General features: G+C 35.8%; 2 protein-coding genes across 2 annotated transcripts in view; one reads left to right on the forward strand and one right to left on the reverse strand.

The window, feature by feature from the left end:
- The first annotated feature begins 1179 nt into the window (after positions 1–1179).
- LOC123668750 (fibrinogen C domain-containing protein 1-like) lies at positions 1180–15083 on the forward strand. Its single transcript, XM_045602444.1, has 9 exons — positions 1180–1589; positions 8615–8919; positions 12233–12383; positions 12460–12555; positions 12730–12889; positions 12963–13227; positions 13312–13438; positions 13519–13678; positions 14663–15083. The coding sequence occupies exons 1-9, from the start codon at positions 1180–1182 to the stop codon at positions 14804–14806; spliced, it is 1818 nt and encodes a 605-aa protein (XP_045458400.1). The 3' UTR covers positions 14807–15083.
- A 3920-nt stretch (positions 15084–19003) lies between these two features.
- LOC123668751 (polyhomeotic-proximal chromatin protein-like) overlaps positions 19004–24236 on the reverse strand; it is a 65303-nt gene continuing 60070 nt past the window's right edge. Inside the window, exons 25-30 of the mRNA XM_045602446.1 lie at positions 23426–23558; positions 22929–23020; positions 22768–22852; positions 22079–22248; positions 20379–20598; positions 19004–19273 (exon numbers count right to left, since the gene is read on the reverse strand). Of these exons, the coding sequence (XP_045458402.1) occupies positions 20380–20598; positions 22079–22248; positions 22768–22852; positions 22929–23020; positions 23426–23558 (699 nt within the window). The 3' untranslated portion in view covers positions 19004–19273; position 20379. The remainder of the gene's footprint in view (positions 19274–20378; positions 20599–22078; positions 22249–22767; positions 22853–22928; positions 23021–23425; positions 23559–24236) is intronic.

Here is a 24236-nt window from a genome sequence, read left to right on the forward strand (position 1 = left end):
ATACACTCTTCGGGTGTTATTACTTATTACCAGCGCTTGGTGACGTGACCTGTATAATTATAAAATACCAGTAAATAGCGTTAAATTTTTTCAATACCTTTTATACTGCTACAGTATTTAACGGAAACGTTTTCAACGTTAAGTTTTACTGGTAAATAGAATTATAACGATACCAATAAGGTTACCTGACATCACTACATAACGATATTTTTACCGATACTTCTTTGACCTTGCTGTTCCGTGCAAAATTGTTCAACAAGTGGCGCGGGAATCCCCGTTCCGCGTTACGCCGCTCGGGGTTATCAATGTTAATCCGTTTACGTATCCTTACTTCAAACTAGTGATATTCCGGATATCCGTATCGGTTTCCGTATCCGCGGTTATCCGCGGAGAAATGATTTATTTTTAATTTAGAAAAATTAGTTTTGAGTCAAGACCTTTCTTTTAGGGCTAATTTTAAAACGATATGCCAATAAACAAAAATTTATTTTTTCAAGCTACCTAGTTTGCAAAATGAAAGAGAGAAAACTTAGTTCCCTTACATGTCTTGACTTGACCTGACTTGTCCAATGTCCTTTACTCGGTCGGACTGTTTTTAATAGGTGATGTCAATATTGACTTATAATTAGACAAAGTCATGGGATACTCATCCCAATTACCTGTCCGGTAGTTGTGGTATAGTATACGGGTATGCGATCCCGACTTCCCTAGCTATTACTGTCCCTATCCCTTACCCTCTGGGCGGTAATGTCCTACATTTCCAATTCTCCACACCAACTTCCAAACTCCACACAATCTTCCTTTTCACACCACCTATGGAAGGGAAGGCCCTTTCCCTATTCCTACCCTCTCCGCCAATCCAACGTCTGCGCGCGGATGGATGCATGGCTAGGGGCAAGCCTAGTCATTAGCGTGCCACTCTGTCCTAGGGCCGGGTGGCCCCGAATTAGGCTAGCCCTTACCCTGGCATGCGAGGCTCTGCTGGAGTGGACAAACCTTGCTATTCGTGGTAACGCAATGGTTAAAAAGAATTTAAATAACCAAAATGGCGGCGATGTGGTTCGCCACCCATCACGTCTCGTTTCTCGCGGAGGCAAAAAGTGGCCCATGGAGAGCCGCTTCGCTACGTTGAATGTAAGAGGAGGAATGGATGGTAAAGTAGATGAAGTATGTCAGATAATGGATGAACGATGTATAGATGATCTATGCATGAATGAAACTAAGAGGAAGGGATGTGACACCACAGTGTATGGTCCCTACACGGCATACTGGTCGGGAGTCCCCGAAACTAGCCGAGGCTGTCAGGGAGTTGGTGTGGTTCTTTCCTCTCGAATGGTTGAATGTATGATGGACCATGAATGTGTAAGCCCAAGACTCCTCTGGATCAGGCTAAAAGTCGGACTCACTCGCTTTTTTATCCTTGGGGTCTATGCACCGACAGAGCTGCGCGGAGGTGAGTCATCAAAAGCCCAACAAGAGAGAGAGGAATTTTGGGATAGCATGAGAGATGTCTTGAATAAGTGCGGAGAAAATGAACAGATCGTGATGTTAGGGGATTTTAATGGACGGGTTGGAGTGAAGCGTGATGGGTATGAAAGAGTTCTGGGTACGTTTGGGGATGAGAGAGTGAATGACAATGGGAGAAGCCTGCTTGAAGTATGCTTGGAATGGAATCTTTGCGTGGCCAACACAATGTTTGACCACAAAAAGATCCATTTGTATACAAGAGATGAGGGTGAGTCTAGAAGTATGATTGATTTTGTAATAGTGGATGAAAGACTGAGGAAGAAGGTGCTAGACACTCGGGCATACCACTGTGTAGGCCTCGACACAGACCACTTCCTAGTCGTAGCCCGAATGCGTGGCCTCTTTAAACGGTGGCAACATCGAAGGGCCGAGCCTACGAGTGTTTTGGACAGAGTGGAAGTGGAAAACCTACAAGAAAAGGAAAAGAAAAACGAGTATGTAGAGAAACTGAAAGAAAGTTTTAAAGGCATAGAAGAGATAGGTGTGATTGAAGATTTGTGGGATAAATTTAAGAAAGGGGTCGTGAATGTTGCTATCGAGGTATGCGGGGTAGGTAAAAGAAGGAAAAGAAGAAATAACTATAATGTGTGGATGGATAAAGATGTACAAAAGGCTGTGCAAGAAAAGAAGAAAGCATGCTTGGATTGGTTAGCGACAAAAGCTAACCAAAAAGTTCAAAAGGCAACGGATGACGAGATAAAGGAAGCAAGAACGAAAGGATGATTTTGATAGAAGGCTCACTGAAGATTTCCAGTCAAACATCAAGTTTTTCTGGAAATCCATCAAAACTGCTAGAGGAAAAACCTCTACCTCGGAACTGAGTACAATCAGGAGTCAAGATGGGAGCATTATAAAAGGAGAAGAATGTGTGTTAAAGAGATGGAAAGAGTATTATGAAAGTTTGTTCGAAAGAGAGGAAGTGCAGGTACAACATACGGCACCTTCCATGGAAGAGAGTATAAATGGTGATGAAAGTGAGATAAGCATGGATGAAATAGTGAAAGCGTTGAAAAGTATGAGATTAGGTAAGGCTGCAGGGTATGACAGGATTACCGTCGAAATGCTGAAGGCTGGACATGGCGTAGTGGCTAGCCAGCTGTACCACCTTTTCAATTTGTGCTGGCGAAATGGGCAAGTACCGGGAGACTGGTGCAAAGCCGTAATCGTCCCATTGTACAAGGGAAAAAGGTCACAGCAGGACTGCAGGAATTACCGCGGTATAAACCTCCTCAGCGTCGTCGGTAAACTGTATGCAAAAGTGTTGATTGAGAGGATTGTGAATAAAACAAACGAAAAAGTATGGGATGCACAAGCGGGATTTAGAAAGGGAATGGAATGTACGGATCAGGTCTTTTCTTTGCGGTGCATAGCCGAAAGTATTTGGCCAAAAACAAAAAAGTCTATTGCGCGTTCGTAGATTTAGAAAAGGCCTATGATAGAGTGATGAGAAATGAATTGTGGTCGGTATTGTCCGTGAATGGTGTGAGCAGTGTCCTCATACGAGCATTGCAATCTCTTTATAGGGATTCTAGTGCTTGTGTGAGGATAGTGGGCATACACTGAATGGTTTAATATCGAAAAAGGTGTTAGACAGGGATGTGTAGCGTCACCGTGGCTGTTTAATCTGTTCATGGACAATTGTTTGACAGAGTTAAAAGAGAATGAAAATGGGTTTAGAATGAATGAGTTACTCGTCAAATGTCTTCTCTATGCTGATGATTAAGTATTATTTGCGTCTTCGCCCGAGGAGTTGCAGGAGATGGTAGTTGATATGAGTGGAGCTTTTGTAAGAAAGGGAATGAAGATGAATGTAGAGAAGACGAAAGTGATGGTGTTTGAAAGAGATGGGGCAGTGACAGGCTGCAATATCGTGATTGGAGATGAACAAATTGAACAGGTGAATGAGTTTGTGTATCTGGGTTCAAAGTTTACAAGAGATGGAAAGTGTGAGCGTGATAATGAAAGAAGAGTAAATGCAGGAAACAGGGTGAATGGAGCTTTGCACTCCTTTATGAGTAGTCGAGAGGTGTCTAACAAGGCTCGTTTGGCTGTGCATGAGGGGGTGTTGGTTCTGACACTCGTGTACGGAAGTGAAAGTTGGGTGTGGCAGAAGAAACATCAAAGCAGAATAAATGCAGTGGAGATGAGAGCGTTAAGAAGTATGATAGGAGTTAAACTGAGTGACAGGATAAGAAATAGTGAGATAAGGAAACGTTGTGGTCTGAAAGAAGATGTAGTGACAAAAATTGAGAAAGGTATGCTAAGATGGTTTGGTCATGTCGAGAGAATGAGTGAAGAACGATTGACGAAAAAAGTGTATAAGGCGAGTGTGGATGGAAGGGTTGGAAGGGGTATACCTAGGCGGACGTTCCGAGACCAAATAAGGGACGTCTTGAAAAAAGGCCAGGTCAAGAGTACCCTAAACCGAAGAGCATGTATGCAGGGAATAATGAATGTGGACGAAGCGAAAGAAGTATGAAAGGATCGTAGCAAGTGGAAAGAAGTGGTTTCTGCCTACCCCTACGGGAAAGAGGCATGATTATATGTATGTATGTATGTAATTAGACAGTCCTATTAAACATAGTTATGGAACCAGGAACGAGCGGGAAACTGGAACGCGCGCGGTTGTGTTTTTTCTTGCTACTGTTAAAATTATTTTAAATATAGTTCAGAACAGATGTAAAGTGTATATATTTAGTTATTTAGTTTTAGTTTCATATTTAGTTGGTTTTTCTTCTATTTTTGATAAGTTTGTGTAAATATAGAATGAACGAACATCTGAACCCGGGTTGCGGGAATGATTTAATATAATTCACAATATATTCCGCAACCTAGCAATTTTATTACTATTGGTTATGATGAATCGGGTATGGAAACTGATCACTCTATGACTAAAAAGCCACTTAAGACCTCTCGTCTTCATAAAATTTGCAAACAATATAATGAGAAAGTTAGATTAAGCGCGGGAAACCAAAAAGTTGGTTGTAATTGTTCAGAGTCTGAGAATTCAGATGAGACGAATAAAAATGAAAATAATAAAAATATTCCCGTTTCGGTACCACAATCACAGCTACAACCTAATAACACTGTCTCTAAAAATCCCACAGGCAGAAATATTTATAATGAAAATGACGTGTCTCCATATTTAGTTCATGTTCAAAAAATTACAAAAGGTGATAACAATGGAACGATTTTACAACCAACCACATTTGGAGATTTCCTCATGAAAAATAAGATCTATAATATTATTAATTGCAGCTTGAAAAAGATAGGACGAAACAGAATTTCTGTAGCATTTAATACTTTTAAAGATGCGTACTCATTTTTAAATAGCCTATAAAGTAGTACAATTAGAGGAAGATGTACAAAGGCGGTCTTATTGCTAAAAGAGCGATTTTTCCAGATATTATACACACATTTCCACTTCGCTGTTTATGGGACTGCTGTAAACTCTTTGCTTCATTATTCCCCATAAAAAAATAATCTAAAGGGGATCGAGGGAACGCACCGGCCACCCAACAAGTCCTTGTCGACCGATCCAGCGGTGCGGATAATTTTCATTTAGAAAAGACCTGACAATCAGCGCATAATGGGCAGGACATCCATCCGTTTGGAGGATCAAAGAAAGAGTTTTGCGTGTTGCAAACGAAATCAGAAATGATTCCGAAATGATTCGTAGGACAACGCAGCAAATTGTGCTTCGCGCTACAACATGTTTGCAACAACGGGGTGGTCATTTTGCACAATTGATGCATTAGGTCAAAATGATAAGCTTAATGGCAAGGCTATTTGATTTTAATTTCCTAAGAATAATAAATGATTTATGTAGATACATACTCTTGTTTTATTCCTACTTCGGTGTTTAACTGTGTTGATTGTTTTTTTAGAACGCTGATTTAAAATGTTGTATCTGAGTAATGATTGTCCAATTTTTTTTTTTGGAAAGCTAATAATACCATGTATATTAACTTAGAATTAAAAAAAAGTAGGGTAATTAGGACGATGTTTTAAGAAATTTTAACATTATTGTAGAAATGGCGAAATAAAAATAGATTTTCATTAAATTCTTCTTTAATCTAAATTTATAGCATTAATTTTCTAGGATATTTTTACTTTATGAGCATAGCCTATTATTAGCAAGCATTATAAAATTCACTCCATTCTGATAAGACATTTAGTTTAAAAGTTACACCGATTTATTTAAATAGGGCTAGCAGCTGCAATTAATTTTTTTAAAATATTCATTAAAAAACAAATATATTTTTATTTTATTTTTTTGATATTTCTTTCATCGATGAAATAGGGTGTAGTTTCCCCGATTTTGATATGTGCACTTTATGAAGACTCATCCTGTATATGTATATGCATGTATGTATTTATATCAAGTGCTCACTACGTCACGCAGTACATCCACCGGTTGTAACTTGCATTGCGTATAAATCAATTTTGTGTATCGATTCTCATAATGTGTAGAAGTATTCAAATTTATTTTTATGTATTTTTTATATGTGTACCAATTTTTTAAGATTTATTATTGTTATGGTTTATATTGACTGCTTTCCGTCTATTCTCTCTATATTTCTCCTTACGGGTGACGCTGAAAATCGGTGTTGAATGATCTTGATTCTCCAACAAATGCCGAGCGTCATCCTTTGCAGTACTCCCGTCCCATGAATGCATCGCTATGCAGATTGCCGATTTCTTGTTTCTTTCTTTTCTTTTTTTGTTTTTCATCTTGTTTATTTTAGTTGCGTAGTATTTACATTGTTTACAAATTAATTAATTGTAATTTTGATTTTTTTTTTGTCTAGTCTTTAAGTTAGTTGTCTGTGTATCGATGTATGAAATGTGAGTGAATAAACGATTATTATTATTGTTATGTGACCGGACGCCACTCCACCCGCTCCATATACAATAGATACACGTATTATAATAAATACTTATATAAATAATATAGTAAGATTTACTTATACTTACATATGTATACAAATATAAGCGGGTGAAGGAATACGCCCCGGCAGGGCAGACAATCCTAGCCGAGTAAAATAACACCGCCTTCTGCATCCTGGCTGCGAGCGAACCGTCCCGGATCTCCAGTTGCCTCAGATGGTGAGCGAGACTAACCGGGATGAAACCGTTGGCAGATATTACGATAGGGATGATTTCAGCAGATCTCACATCCCACATGTCGACAATCTCGTGCGCCAGATCCAGATATTTACGTTTTTTCTCAGAGTTTTTTCAGGGCTCAATCGATTTCCATTGAACACATTATTTTGTAATGTGCACGTGATGCGCTTTCATTTGAGATTCCACTAGATTATATTTGTAGATATTCGGTTATTCTTCCCAACTTTCACGCCCCACAACTTTTAAACGACTCAACCGATTTTCATCAAATATATCTAAAAACGCCTTTCATACAAAAAAAAAAAAAAACTAAATATAAATCGCTTCATCCGTTCGCGAGCTACGGAGCCACAGACAGACAGACAGACAGACACTTCAAACTTATAACACCCCTCTTTTTGCGTCGGGGGTTAAAAATATGCATAGGTATATTCCGGTGGCGCAGTTTATAGTGCTCTGCTTTCTGTTTCGCGGGTTGCGGGTTCGATTTCCGCCTGGGTCTGGGTGTAATATTTATATTTATATTTTTATATATGTATTATTTTTATGTATATTTATCAAAAACAAAAATATATTAAGCTATAACAGTCGGCTGTTACCTGTAACACAAGCATTAAGTTGCTTACCATAGGAACAGATGACCGTGTGTGTATGTTATAATATGATGTTTATTTATTTATACGAAAATATACGTAACATGGCTTTGAAATGCACAGGCCGAAGACGGGCAGCAGCGTCTTCGGTGCGACAAAGCCAGTACTGCGGTCACCAACCCGCCTGCCTAGCGTGGTGACTATGGGCAAAACACATGAGTTCACGTTATTTTTGGCATGAACTTGTGGAGGCCTATGTCTAGCAGTGGACTGTATAGGCTGTAATGATGATACGTAACATAAAATAAACTAAGCAATAAGTAAATATTTTTAGTGAGAAGGATGAATCTGATGCTAATAAATTATCAACATTTGACGTTAATTTTATAAGGTTTAGTCTTAAATCTCCTCGGCTAATGATGTCCAGTTTGTTTCATTCTTTCGTTAGGAGATTGGTAACAGTACTGAACCCCCATTCTGCTAGGTATGATGATCGAAAGGAAATTTAAAATTTCCTTGCTATATTTTATAATACGAGATAAGTAACAGGTATGCTGTTTTGCAGCCAGTTGTTTTTCTTTATTTGTTCTTAGTTCAGTCGGTTTCTCTAGTATTTGTTAAGTACTTACTTTTCTCCGGCACTCTCAAACAAAATAACACTGATTCACTATAATTTGTGTAATTAACTAGCAGTTTATATTTTTTAAATATTTTCTTAGCACTTCCTTTTTCAAGATTCAGGAAACGAATAAACGTATTTGTCTCACATTCGTATTTATAGAGTGACGAATTGAACAAGTCAGTGTAAGTTCGCGAAGCTCTGGGACTGCGTGGTGATGATGGTATTGGAGGTGATACTGGTATATTATACACATAAGTGTAGGTTTATACAAGTTCAAAATGTATTGCGACCACAAACCAAATGCCTGCATCCTACAACTTACACAATTTTATAAACATAGATAATATTTTTTTTTACTTCATAGGTACTTTTATACCTAATGTATATGTTTTAGTACCCACTGAAAACGGTATAATAACAAAATTTTGCTTTTAATCACACGATACTGTAATATGTCTGTTATTACCATCTTACACCAATATTTAAGTTAAAAGCATACAACAATGGATATCACAAGGACCGGTGTTTTAAAATAAGTTACTTATATTTTAAAACATTTCATTTGCGATCATCTTATCTTGTTCAGTAGCAGTATGTGATTTGTTCTGAGAAAGATGTGGAAGACAGCTACACTCTTTCTTTGCTTATGCAGCGTTTCCTCTACACAAAGAGGAGTATCATCAAAGCATACTAGAGGGTATGGTGATGACTTTGATAATACTTTTGTTAAATTCAACTCTAGTATGCCAACGACTACAGGACGCACTGCAAAACCAGAAGTAATAGTTGAAAAGTTTGTTGAAACTTTGCTCGCCAGTGAAAGATATTTAAAATTGATAGAAGTTGTTGAAGACAAAATGAGTCATTTGCAAACGATCTTTAGAGAAAGAACAAACACAGTAATGAAATACTTGACTGAAATTTTGCGAGTAGTAAAAACTTCTCCAGTGGATCAAGTACAAAGTAATCTACATTCTCTTAAAGACGATTTAGAAAAATTTAAAAAATATGTTTCACAACAGTCTGATGACGACCCAAACTTGCGAGGTAAATACATTTATATCATTTTTTTAAACTCCCATCTGAATATAATAATCTCTTATTTCGGCACATATGGTACTTAGGTCGTCTCCATAAATGAGTTTTTAAAAAAAATACAGATGTAAATAATTTGAAATATTGCTCAAAAAGTAGTCATCAAATCTCGATCAAATTTAAATGGGACCATAAAACAAGCATCAGCTTTCAATTTAAACAAAAATCATCATGATTAATTATAAAAAATAAAGTGCTACTGCCCTCTAGTGGACACCGCTCTCTACGTTATAGTAGATGTGGCCATGTAACATCATTTGATCGATAGTCACCGAAGTAGTTTTACTGGATTCCGATAGATGGCGTCGTGACAAAGTACTAAAGTATATGAGCATAGGCACGCCACTGCAGCGTCACGTAAATATGCGTCATCAAACATTACTCAAAAAGTACATATTATGTCTCGTCCATATTTAAATAGGACCACATAAAAAGATATGATTTAAAAAGTTATGAGGTATAATAAATACAACGTAGGGTGATGAAATCACAGTCAAGTTAATACCCATTATTAGATTTAACTCAAAAAGTACTTGTCAGATCTCGATTAAATTTAAATAGAGCCATATGACAAGCACTATCTTTCGATTAAAGAAAGAATCGTCTGAAACGGTCCACCTAGGAAAAAGGTCTGAGTTAACATATATTAAAAAAAGACAGTCGAATTACCTCTTTCTTTTTTGAAGTCTGTTAAATAGAGAAAGTATGAACCTGAAGATCGTATCTTAGGCGATTGCTGTTTTTTTTTAAAGAATAAATCGAATACTAATAATAATAATAAAAAGTTAGTGTGTGCAATTCCCACACGGCTTGGAACTTCTGAGAAGTCGAAGGAAGGCCTTTGCGATTTCTTCTAACAACGATGATCACGGCGTCGTGAACAAGATATGCCTATACATTTATGTGTTTGTTGTTTATCGTGTCGCATTATTTTCTTTGTAAGTAATCCGTAAATTTTGGTTATAATGAAATATAACCTACTATTTATTATAGAGATTTAGCGAACACTTTTCAAGCGGTGATCAATAAGACACACTATTGAACAGAGAAAATGTCACACTCCTCGATTTCCACTAAGACTTTATTTGTCCTGTGTGAGAAACCGTTATTTGAATTTATACATACTCACTAATAAAATTGAAGTGTCAGTCTGTGCTTTCAAAATAACTGTTTTTTCAAGTGAATATAATTATTTACACGATACTAAAATACTTCAAAATTTTGTCTGTCTGCTTTCTATTGCTAGTCTTTGGAACGGCTGAACCAATTTTATAGGACTTTCACTAGAAGATAGAGGGGGTTTTGGAGCAATGTGTAGACTCCAATTTTGAAGAATTTAATCAAAATTTATGGGATTTACGCAGGAAAAAATACTTTTACCGCGCTGTAGTAGATACCTACCGTCCAGATAAATGTGAAATAACTAAACGTTTTCTTTTAAGTACGACAATTTTGCGAGCAAATCTAAACCTATATTACTATTATCAATATTAAGTTAGTCTGTTTAACGCGCAAATCTCAGAAACTACTCGTTCGAATTCAACAACTTAGTTTGTGTTGTAAGTATAGCTTATTCCGTTTATCGAGTAAAGCTATAGGTTATTTTTTTCCTAAAATTAACGCAGGCGGAACTGCGGGGCACAGCTAGTGAATTATATAGTAACGATTTATTTAGAATATTCTTGGGTGCTACCAACTATCCGATTGATGTTGATTAAAACACCTTATACTAAACGGTCCCCAGTAGGAATTGTTCTGTGTCCAGGATCCGGAAACACACTCAATACAAAACCAGAAACATCCAGACCAGACCTGTATGTTTGCCACGGCAACGCGGGTTTGATTTCCATTCGTGAACGGAAATCGAACCTGCAACCGCCTGCACAATTGCCAGCTTTATTGCCACTGATAATGATGTGATTCAGATCCATGACACCAAAAATGTGTAGTTTTGTACTGCATTGCTCAACAAAAATCCGAAGTCAGAGGTCCGATTGAACACGTCATGTCAGATTCATCAGATAATTCGTACGCGTATTTAGAACAATACATCTAAATCGGAAAAAACGGAAATGATGTTTCCAATGTGGACCAGTTCTACCAGAACTCTATTAAATAAACAACGCGACATTTATATTTATGTTTTTATTAAAACAAAATGCATAGTATGATATTTATAAATAATGTGGATATATTGTTATTATATTGACTGATCTGTATAAACAACCGCAGGAAATATCTGTGAGAATCATTCACGGAGAAGATTGTGCCAAAGAATTCAATTGCTACTGTTTTTGTTTAGTTAAGTATAAACTTATGAAGATTGAAACGATGCTGTATCGCTTCATTCGCTTTGGATTATTCCAATTAATTACATCTCAAAATGATTATAAACTTCAAACTGTTGAAATTAACTCTTATCTTGTACGGTGTGTCAGCGGAACATAAGCAAGAAAGACATAGCAAACGAAAACACGAGCGTTTCGACAATACATTATGGAAAAAAGAATATGAAAACGAATTAGATGAAGCAATGCTAAAGCCAAATAAGGCAATGAATATCACTAGAAACGTTCAATCAGCGACGTCAGACAACGAAGCTGTTATTGAAAAACTTATGGAAACTATAACTGCTAGTGAAAACTATTTAAAAAAAACGGAAGGCATAGATTTTAGATTAAATAGACTTGACATAGAAGTACACGAAAAAACTGATACAATACTAAAACGGTTAACGGAAATTACAACTGCTATAGAAAATCTTAGTTATTCTGAGGCTTTAGAAACACATTTTGGTCCTTTAAAAGCAGATGTAGAACAAATAAAGTTAATGTTAGAAAATAAAAAATACCCTCTTAGTAAGGGTTCAAATGGTACCTGCGTTCGTTATTTATATATGTATATTTTTATATCACTTGGTCGGCAAACAAGCGTACGGGTCGAGCGATTACCGTAGCTTATAGACGCCTGCAACACCAGAAGCATCGCAAGCGCGTTGCCGACCCAATCCCCAATGGCTTTGGCCCCCCAGGAGCTTTGGTCACCTTACTCACCAACAGGAACACAATACTGTTTGAAAAGAGTATTATTTAGCTGTGATCTTCTGTAAGGTCGAGGTACTTCCCCAGTCGGGGAAGAATATATATATTTTACTATTAATTTTGTAAATTTTAAATGTCATAACAAAAATACGCGATTAATAAATTTTTATTTTTAACACATCATTTTTATTTCTGATGAAAAGTGCTGTTGTTTTTAATTTCAGTTGGAAATGGCGGATGTAATTTAGAAAAGCATTTAGATAATCGTCTTTCTATTTTTGAAACTCATTTGAAGTCACTTAGAGACAATGTTGAAGGAATATCAAATGTTATATCAGAAGTGAAAAGCAGACAACGTTTGCGATATTTAAACATGTAAGTAGTATAAAATATATACCAAAAAATATTTGAATATTGAACAGATAATACAAAAATTTTGTATATTCAACAGTTCAGATAACATCGGACGCACGTTTGATGCTACGAATTTAATAGGCGAGTTTCGACGTATCTTACAGGAACAAAAGTCTAGAAAATGCGATTGCAGGTTACTTTTTCACTAAACTAAATAGTATAAAGAAAATAATCTTATGATTATGTACGAGAAACTGAAAAGATATATTATTATGCTATTATTTTGTGTATTGTAAATTGTATAAACAATAACGTTGTTTTTCAACGTATCAATGTAACTATGTTTTTATAACAAACATTTTATCAGGATGATGGGCCGCGTGGACCGTTCGGAGAGATATCCGACTGACTGTCAAGAAATACAGGCTCAAGGTTTTAATGTAACTGGTATATACAAAATCAAACCTGATGATATCGAACCATTTTATGTACTCTGTGACCTCAGCGCTGCGGGCGGTGGATGGACGGTAATATGAAAAATATTCCTTTTAATTGAATGTATCATGTATTTGTGTAAAATTTAAACACCACGAAATTTAGGTAATACAAAATAGATTCGATGGATCTCAAGATTTTTACAAAAGTTGGACAGAATACAGACATGGTTTTGGAAACCTCGCTGGTGAGTTCTGGCTCGGTTTGGAGAAAACATATTACCTTACAAACCAGAAGCTGTACGAGTTGAGAGTAGAAATGGAAGCACAAAATGGGCAGGAGGCATCTGCAACATTCTCCGTGTTCACATTGGGACCCGAATATGAAGGGTATCGTATAAGCACGCTTGGAACTTATCGCGGAAATGCTGGTAAATATTATATAATTATGTAATTTTCCTATTAAATTTAAGCATATTAATATGACAAACCACTAACATTATTTTTATGTACAGGTGATTCACTATCGTACCACGCGGGTCAGAAATTTTCAACTTACGATATCGATAACGACGAATGGAAGGAAGGATCGTGCGCCACCGAGCACGGGGGAGCGTGGTGGTACAAAGAGTGTGATAAAAGGTGATTGGGTAATAATAAAACACACATAATTATAATTGCATTAAACAAAACACACTTCTTGATATCCTTCTGGATTTTAGTAATTTGAACGGTAAATATACACTACTGGCGAGTGAACACACTGAACAATCAATTTATTGGGTATCGTTCAATGGCCCCACGTCACCACTGTATAAAACCAGAATGATGATTAGACCTTTGCCAGCAAGTCGACCGATGGACTATATCGATAAACCACGGGTGAGGAACATTGTTTGATTTAGTTTAAAATATATTAAAAAGAATCGTGTTGCCTTAACAATTGGTCAAGGAAATGAGTGGAAGGAAGTGCATTAGCCTATTTTCAAGGTCGATATCAAAGGCTTGAATCTCATAGTTATGTTTACAGAAAAACTTCTTTTATGTCTATGTTATATACTATGTACCAATTTAGTTAACAAACTTTTTAAATATAATTGTTTTTGCTCTATGGTAATATGTCACTGCTGGGCTGCCTCTTTCCCCATGTAAGAGAAGGATCAGAGCTTAATCCACCACACTGCTCCAACGCAGGTTGGCGGTTATATTCTCTACCATGAGTAACGATCGCTATCAGGTGTACATTATAACAACCGGGACCGAAGGCTTAACGTGCTCTCCGAGGCATCAAGGACTGCATAAACATCAATTGAGACCACGGCAAACATCGAATGGCCAAGACAAATGTTTGTCATGTGCGGGGATCCAATCCGCAACCGCCAGCGCAAAAGCCACAAACCAGTGCTGGGACTGTTGCGCCAACGCATCGTCACCGAAAAAAAAAACAGCTTCAGTTACGAAATGTAATCATCTGATCTCTCATATAACGTAGTGAGCTATATTATCCACTAGAGGGCAGTGACAGTTTATTGTTTATGAATAATTTTGATGATTCTTATTTTAATCGAAAGCTAATGCTCGTCGTGTAGTCCCATTTAAAATTGATAGAAATCTGATGACTACTTTTTGAGTAATTATTGATAACGCGTATTTAATTGACTATTCCTTCGTCTACGTACATTGTGTTACTTGTCGATGTAATTGAAGTCGGTTTTTTTTCATTTGAGAGCCAACACAGTTATGTGAAGACAATGTTTGTCAGTCTATCTGTCCAATTTTATACATTCTATTCGATGGTAGAAAATACTTTTAGCTTTATTTTTCAACAAATAATACGTAACTTGTTTATAATGAATTATTTTTCAGGTGAATTCAGAGATTCAAAAATTACAAAGTAACAAGAAAAGTCCTCGCGAAAAAGATTTCAAAGTACCCTACGACGTGATGCGCGGACGGACGCCCTATCGCTACGACATACATCCTGACGGATTCTTCCCTAATTACGCGTAATGAAGTGTATACAAAATCAAATAGTTTTATACTATAATGCACTTTATATTATAGTGTATTTATTTTTGTCTAATCTTAAATAATATCAAAAGCAGAAAACCAGCTTTTCTCCACTTTGAGTCATAACAATTTGTTTCTTCAAAACAAATAAATTTAAATGTATATTTAATTATTGTAATATGAGCTCAACGTGGTATGTTTCGTTTATTAAAAAAAGTCAGCAGTCATCAATGTTTGTCAAACAGGATACGAAATAAAAAGTCAGAATTCAGTCTCATCTGCTTTATTAATATTAATTCTAACATGACAAGTTCAGCTTCCTTAGAGACTTGAGCAGTGTGAACTGGACAACATACACGTTTCGCATGTGTTAAGACTATACACATTAAAACATAAAAATAACAATAATGTTCTCATGATCATAAAACTCGTACCTCGAAGAGGTTTCCTTACAATAAGTAGCCCGCGTCTATATTCACATTGCGACTACGTCGACACTATTACCTCATGGCAGTGCTCAAGCCGTTGTTAGAAGTATTCAAAATTTACAGGAAATCGTTACGACACAATCATTAACATTTAAAATAGTGTCATTGTATAGCCTATCTCTATGATTTTTGATTTTATACATAATGTTGTTTTGAAAGTAAATGAATTAGTCGTAGACAATTGAGACGACTAATTAATAACATTTTTAACAATTTAAAATAGACTTAAATTTAACGATGATAAATATCTTATAAAAGGGAATTTGTGAGCTTCTTGATTATATTATCATTATTAAAACATTACTAATAAGAAGGTATACCAATACATCATCATATCTTAATGTATAAAATGACGAAAAATTCCCTATTTATTAAGATCATTCACCTGTTCTTGGTATGTGACGTCATACTGTTGTTATTTTTCTTACGTTTACGACTTAAACATATTTTCGTAAATTACAAAGTCATTACTTCTGCAGAATATTTCATTACACACCCAACTACGTTTTATATACACAATCTACTCTGAATATAGGGTCGGAGCCCTAGTCGTCCACAGTTAGTTATCATAAGAATTTACAAGTACCTTAAGAATAATTAAATTTAACGTAGAAATTAATTACGCACACAATAAAAAAAAAAATAAGTAGCACCATGGATTTAATTGTTTATGCTGTACCAGAAATTGTGAAACAAATTATCAAAGATCTAGAGGGATGTGTGTGCCATTTTGAATGTAAGTAATATGTATATTTTTAATTCGATTACACCTGCAACACAAATTTTACATTATATAACCTTAACAATTACACAAAATAAATTACCAAATAATAGTATAATGTTAAAAAACAACTATTATTCTTCTGGAATATTAAAATGATTACCACAAATTCTGAGTTCATTCTATACATATTAAATAATATATTACAGCATCCGGGAATAAATATAACACATCGACCTTTGGAAAGAGACAATCAGCTTATTCTCGTCCAATTTCTTTGATAGTTATGGTCCAAGATCACGTCCTTAGAGCTTTGTTATTTTATGATGGAGAAAATGGATGCAATATATTTAGTAGGATTAGTGTTTACAGTAAGCATGTACATACCAGCTAGCTTTGGCCGAAGGTCAATTTTTTGTTATTAGCAGCTATGTGTACGTAAAAACGGTACTAACTTTAGTTATTTTCATATGGCTAAAATAAGAAGGGCCTGGGGCTTTGGGATATTTTTCTTTATATAATTCTCGAAATACCGTCAGGCCTATCTCTATTAGGAGATGCGAAGACTGTTATGCTGTGTTTGAATTGAAATATTTTTTATATTCTTTGTATCAAATACACCAGTTTTTTTTTTGTAAGTGCTGTCTTCAAATTGCAACTGTGGCGTATCGTAGTTCATATAATGAGGCTGGCTCGAGTGAGAGAACATGTCGTAAGTGGTTTCAAAATTTCAAAAACGGTGATAACGAAGAAGATAATGATCGCAGTGGAAGGCCAAAAATTTACGTCGATACAGAATTGGAGGAGGAATTATTGGACTCGTCTCAAACACAAAAGTAACTTGCAGTCGTATTGCATTAGAGTCACTGGGCAAGTATTCTCACATCGTTTAAAACCTTTAGGAACGATTTAAAAATAAGGTAATTGGGTGCGAGAAAGACGTTGAAAGTGAGTGAAATGCTGCTAGTGCTAGCTATAGACAAAAAATACTTTTTACATCGAATCGTCACTGGTGATAAAAAGTGGATTATATTACCATAGTCCAAGAAGAAGAAAATCATGACGACTACATGGCCACGCGTCGTCCGCTGTATTTTAATAAAAAAACGGCGAAACTTATTAGTACTTCTAATACTTATATTTTCCTCTTAATTTTTTTAATGTTACGGCTTCGATAACAAAATATTTATAAACATTGAATATGATTTTTCGTGATTGGCCTTTGTAAAGGTTTCCCACTTTTTCCTAAATATATCTATGATGATATTTGACTAGCCTGTTGGCGAAGTTTGTAGTGGCCCTGTTTTCTGCTCCGGGGGGTTTTGATTATATATGTATTATTTCTATGTATATTTGATGACGCAACTACTTTCTATCGCACTTGAAGGATGACTGACACAACGTCAAATAGATATAGTGCGTCACAGAGCGCTCTACGAAGATGAAATTAGCCGATTGTCTCTTTTCAAAGTTTGATGTGCAACATTTATGCGAGGCACAATACATTGCAGTTGGTAATAAAACTATATTAGGAATCATTGTAACTACCCTTTGAATGTTTCATTGATAGATATATTTAACATAATATTTAACTACAATTTAAAATATATACAATAAAATCGTTATACCAATTATTTAAATATATTAAATATGTGAAGAAGAAAATTTTTTTATTGAAAATCTGAAACTAAAGGTACTAAACAATATTTATTATACATTCAGTTGAATATTTTAAAAATTGTCCGTTTTGTACAGGAAGCGTAAAATAAAATTTTATCGATTCGATTAAGTAGATTTTATCACCAGTTCTAAATTGACGCCGATTATTTATTTAACAATTATTGTTGAACTATATACGAGGACTAATATTAATCCATTAATACGAAATCATTTTTTAAGTAAATAAAAATCGGTGACTATATTTTGTCACTTGTTTGTAAGACATTTAACATATTATGGTTTTTTTTAAGTTCCAATTGAAATATACGACTTTAAAATAATTTCAATAGTTTACACATACAAATAATTAAAATATGTATATTATATATATTTAAATTATCAAAAAGACCAGTAAATTAACTAAAAATTCATTTGTTTGAATAAAAACTTCATAGTAAGTATAATGTTATACCTTTTTGTTGTTGTAAAATATTTTTCTAAAGGAAATAGACATGATACTTGCACAAATATTTCCTTCGAAGTAGGTAAAATTAATTATAATTAGGGAGATTCTTAACTACAGAGGTAACAAACAAAATTTTATTTCATCTGCGTTTAAATTTGATATTATTATCACGTATAAATATAAAATAAATTTAATTTATATATGATAATGCATGACAAATAATCAATGAAGTTCGTTACCAATTTAAAAGTCTCCGAAACATTAAAAAAAGATTATTTACGTAATGACGTAATTTCTTAGCACTAAATAGGCGGAACTTTCGACATAGTCCTCATATCTTATTCGCGTTATGCGAATCTTTATCACGTCCGTATAAACAAAAGTTTAGGCTATCGCGTTTTTATGTGATTCAAAAGGAATAAGACAAAATAAAAAGAAGGAATCAAAAATATAGTCTTAGAAAGATTTTTTAAATATAAAAAAAATAATTCAAAATTTTTGATTAAAATAGTAATGCAACTGTTGTAGGCGATTATCGATCAATCGTACACAGAAATTAGAATGCTGACTTTTGTTTATTTACAGCACGGATATTTTGCAACGGATAGTTAGGGGTATACCTTAACATTTATATTATGTTTATGATGTAATTGATTATTATTCTTCCGAATGTAAGTTATACTAAACGTAATACTTAATGATATTGAGAAAATGCGAATAAATAATAAGTGTTAAATCCTTATATTTGTCGAATGTACTAAGAAATACTTTAATAGAGACGTACATATTTAGATATCGATTAAATAAAAAATTTCAAGCCCTATAAAGAAACGTGTAATATCAGCGAACTTAATTTTTTGTCATTTTTCGTAATGCTTATGTCCGACTTATTTTAACACTTAAACTTTAAATTCTTACATAAACATATATTTACACATGAAGCCAACAACGTGAAACCGTCACTACGCGCTAGTGAAAATTATATCCTCTTAGGCCGAAAAGACTTACTATTTACAAATTTTACTGTCAAGGTACATAGGTTGTTAAAGTTCTCAAAATTCTTAGAGATATAATATAGTTATAATGAACACTTGTGTATCTGAGATCCATTTAAAATGGACCTTAAAATAATTCTGAAACAAAGAAAGTAAATTACATACAATATATTAAATCATTCGTTTTCAAAAAAAAAAAAAATTATTGCACTTTGAATGGGTACTTTTCTTGAGCGAGAAGTTCTTCAGTAGTCGTTTATCAAGACAGTTGCTGACATTAGTGACTATCGGGGACATGCTTGACAATTATTTACTAGTAACACAAAACACAGACACTTATAAACTGCAATTTGACAGCGATATTTGAACATTTCTTGTTGGCATATCGTAAGAGTATATATACTAATACTTTTTTTTTTTATAAAATCGTGTCATATTGTTGCCGTTTGTATGAAATCTTAGTTAAAGACTTGGGAAGTTGCGAGTCATTCCCACAACAAGTATCTACGATAACTTATTGGGAAGACTCAGTGTAACTTATATTGTAAACAGATTTCATGAATAAAGATATCGACTGTACCTACGTACAGTATCGAAACTGAAAATTTTCTATTTTTTTATTGCATTCAAAAACTACTTTTTATGTATATTTTCAAAGAAAAAAAGAGAAAATTCTATAAAGTACACATAAAATCACATTTTTCATGAGTTTATACTCATTAACGATACCTTAAGAGTGTATGTTACCTCAAATTGCTTATTTTCCACTCGGCAGGATGTCCATATCTTCCAAGCTACTGAATATTTAAGTTTGAAGTTTATGTATGGTAAAGTTCAGGACATAAACTATCTTTCGTATGTTTCGAAAACACGATTCCCCAAAATTTTCTCGATACAAAAAAATCGCAAAGTTACCTCTATTTTTGTATTAAAACCTTGATATCTCAGTAAATATAGAAGTTATGGACTTGAGATTAAGCATGGTAATTAAAATAAGTATGAAGAACATTTTATGTGGGGAGAAAATACATATAATTCGCGTGATGAACAACCAAGCCCTCTCAATTCTCATGTGTTTTTAGTATGGGTGAAATCTGAATTCGAGCTGAGGTAGTGTAGCCCCTTAACAAATCATTCACCGTAAAAAATGTAAAGTGCTTTTTTTCAATTTTCGATATTATACGTAGGGCCAGTCGATATTATTATTATTATTATTATTACTAAGAACGTGTCCCGGTCTCACCTCAGTCGTGGTCGGGCGCGGCGTGGTCGCTCTCCGGCCGCAGCGAGTCGATGCAGGCGACGATCTTCAGCGCCGGGCCCAGTTTCATGGACAGCGCCATCACGAGGTGTTCCGGCTTGATCAGCAGCAGCGCCTCGCCGTCCACCTCCTGCATGAGGAACTCGTCCGCGTAGCCCGCGCAGCCGGGTATGCTGCGGATGAACTCGCACACCTCCGACACCTGTGTTACATCAGAACTTTTGACCGGGTGGACCGATTTCGACAATTAATTTAATCGAAAGGTGGTGTGTGTCAATTGGTTCCATTTAAATTTATTTGAATTCTAACAACTACTTTTCGAGTTATATCTAATAATGCGTTTTTGCTTGACGCTTTTTTTCGTCACCACACCTTTCCGGTTCAAAAACGTTATCGGTTTACACTTCTCGTGAACTAATGTTATTTAATAAAAAAAAAATTCGCAGATGGATATTTGTATTTGTACATATATTTCTTTCCGGTTGTACTGTGTGGCTACGGTACTAAAGAATATAGCCACCCACTCTCTTCCCGTGGGTGTCGTAAGAGGCGACTGAGGGATAACACAGTTCCGCTACCACCTTGGAACTTAAAAAGCCGACCGATGGCGGGATAACCATCCAACTGCTGGCTTTGAAATACACAGGCCGAAGACGGGCAGCAGCGTCTTTGGTGCGACAAAGCCAGCCCTGCGGTCACCAACCCGCTTGCCAAGCGTGGTGACTATGGGCAAAACACATGAGTTCACGCTATTTTTGGCGTAAACTTGTGGAGGCCTATGTCCAGTAGTGGACTGTAAAGGCTGTAATGATGATTCTTTCCGGTTTGGACATCTGTCCTTTTGGGTCTCTCCACCGTGCCTCGGAGTGCACGTTAAGGCATCGGTCTCGGTTGCTATCATGTACACCTGATAACGATCGTTACTCATAGTAGGTCGTTACACATATCCATCGCAGTGGAGCGGCGTGATGGATTAAGCTCTAATCCTTCTCCTACGTGGAGAAAGAGGCCTTTACCCAACAGTGGAATGTTACAGGCAATGAAATGTGAGGATATTTTGTTGTTGCTATTATTAGATAAGCTATATACCTACATATAGTGTAAAAACTATAATAAACAAAAACATTAGGAAAATAATTTCGAAATCGTCGAAATACATTAAGTACGTTGAAACAAATTTATGCATTCCACAAAATTTTTAGACGATTATCCCTCCGACATATGTTACAATGTTTCTTACAGAATATACAGACAATGTGAGTAAAGGTTATAACTTATTTCGGGCAGGATGCTATTTCATTTTTATCAGAATTTTTTGTGCAGAATATACGAACAAATTTGAGAAGTTTTTTTTCTCTTATTCGGGCGATATCGAAAATAACGTTTCATTATATAGGTACACGATTTAGAAGAATTATCAATATAAAAAAAATTGACTGTCTGTAAAGTTTGTTTACGGACGATAGTTTAACGTGACAACGTCATAACAAAACATCTCTTCGGACGCATAGGCCAATCGAGTGGAAGAGAGATAGATGCCGCGCAAGCGTACAATGAGCGTATCGAGACAATGAACGTAACGCTACAATGAGTTATCTTTTTCGTGCATGCAGCCGGTGTTCATCGATTTATTAGGCGTTGTCACGTCAAATTATTTTTCAAGAAAATCGTATGAAACTTACAGTCCACTTGTTAGCGTTGGGTATCTTCGGCTGTACATCGTCAACTGCGGACGCGTCCACCGCGTCACTACTGGTCGCGTCCACCTTGCTCGCATTACTTGCCTCGCTTACCTCGTTACTAGAACTAATTCGAGGCAAGCTCGACCCATTGTCTAGCATTTGTTTCTTACCTGTAATTAACAAAACACAATAATTTTTAAAATAATTTTTAAAGTTGGTACTAAAAACATCCTAGATGAAGCTTTGGAGATTTATGTAATACAATTTTGTGTTAAGTAAATATTATGGCTAATGATATTATTTCGATAACATTAATCATGGGACAACACGATTTTAGTTTCTCACATGTTTAAAATTTAAAAGACGCATTTCGTACAAGGGTTTTAAACGCTTCATATGAAGGAGGCCGGCAATTTGCCAGATTTAAATAAAAAACAGCAAATGAGTCTTTGTTATATAAAGGCGTCTTTTCTTATCGAGAGGTTCACGTAGCCGATTTCGCCACGTGTCTCCACCGCGAGTAGTTCTATTTCTCAGAATTCCTATGAAATTGCCTCGGCTTCCTCACATCATTTTCTTTCAACGCTGAATACAAACATGAATATTTTAAATAATAATTCAATATTTCCTTTTCGTTCATCTTGACAGACATTTTATTTTACAATTAGTAGTTGTTAACAAATACTCACGGGGCGGTTCGTCTGATGACGGTAGTTTGTTCTCCTTGTCCTGTTCCTTGTCAGTGGCAGACCATTCCCGCAGAGGTCTATTTACCTATTAGAATATTTAAAAAAAATTAATGCAATGCATTTGTTATGAATAAAATTAGTTAAAAGAAAATTCAACTTACCGCAAATGGTTCACCGGCCTCCTGAATAACATAACCTTCAATGACGTGTGTTAAAATATTCGGTTTTACCATGGCCTTCGGAAGACCCTTATCTGTAACATACACACAAAGAAACGGTACTTTAAAATATATCACGATTCAGCTTGTAGCATCCCACTGCTTGACATAGGCTTCTTTCTCCACCTAAGAGAAAGTTTAATCCACCACGCTGCTCTACTGCGGTTTGGCGAATATATTCCCACCGGGTGTAGTAAACAGGTTCCCACCAGGTATGAGTGACTATCTACTATAACTAATGATCGCTATCGGGTATACACGATAACAACAGGGACCGATAGCTTATAACGTGCTTTCCGGGGCACGTCTGGCGTTGCAAACGTCTACAAGCTACAGTAATCGCCTACCATCCGGTGAGCTGTACCCTTGCTTGCCGACCTAGTTGTATAATAAAAAAAGCTAGTATTTAATATAAATGAGTGTGTCGTTCGTAAGCATACCGTGGATGGCTTGCTGGTTGATGTGTCTGCTCGACGATTGAGAAGTTTTGAATATCGCAGGCGATGAGCCCGGTGAGCTGATCGCTGAAGTAATACTTCCTGACGAACTCGAACACGCTAACGTCGTCACCACCTGGATTTTATACAGATATAGTTATTAACCAAATTACTTATAAATAACACCTTGATTTAATGTTTTCCTAGAATTTGAAATAATCTGTTTAGTTTGAAGGGAAATGAAAATGAATGACTGCAATAAAGATGCAGTTACATATTAAATACAATTATCATATCAAACGTCGTATCGTGACATCTCGTGTCACCGAGAACGAAGATTTACAGCTATGTATATTTTGTTTATTAACTAGCTGCGCCACGCGGTTTCATCCGCGTTTTTACGACCCCGTGGGAATGTCGGGTTAAAAAGTAGCCTATGTGTTTGTTCCGTTTCTAACGTTAAAATGTTTTATAATTTTTAACTTTCGTGCGCTTATTAAGTTAACCAATGCAATGTCGTAATTTCGTTTCAAACGGTACACGCCTGTTTATTTGGCTAATGAGAACGCCCGAATTACCGGCGCGCATGCGCAATCAGACCTCGCAAAGAAAGCAGCGCCCGCGGCGTCCAACAACTACAACAGCTGTCATCTAACGGCACGCGTCGCCATTGCTGCCGTTGAAACCTTTGACTGTTCTGAATATACTGCATCTGAGTAAAGTTTGTGTGTGGACTATTCATACAGGAAACGTCGCCGGCCGGCATATATCCTAAAAGTCGCTACAATATCAACTAGAACCACTCCGTCTTCCG

This window comes from Melitaea cinxia, chromosome Z, assembly GCF_905220565.1.
Source record: "Melitaea cinxia chromosome Z, ilMelCinx1.1, whole genome shotgun sequence".
In the NCBI taxonomy this organism is placed as follows: Eukaryota; Metazoa; Arthropoda; class Insecta; order Lepidoptera; family Nymphalidae; genus Melitaea; species Melitaea cinxia.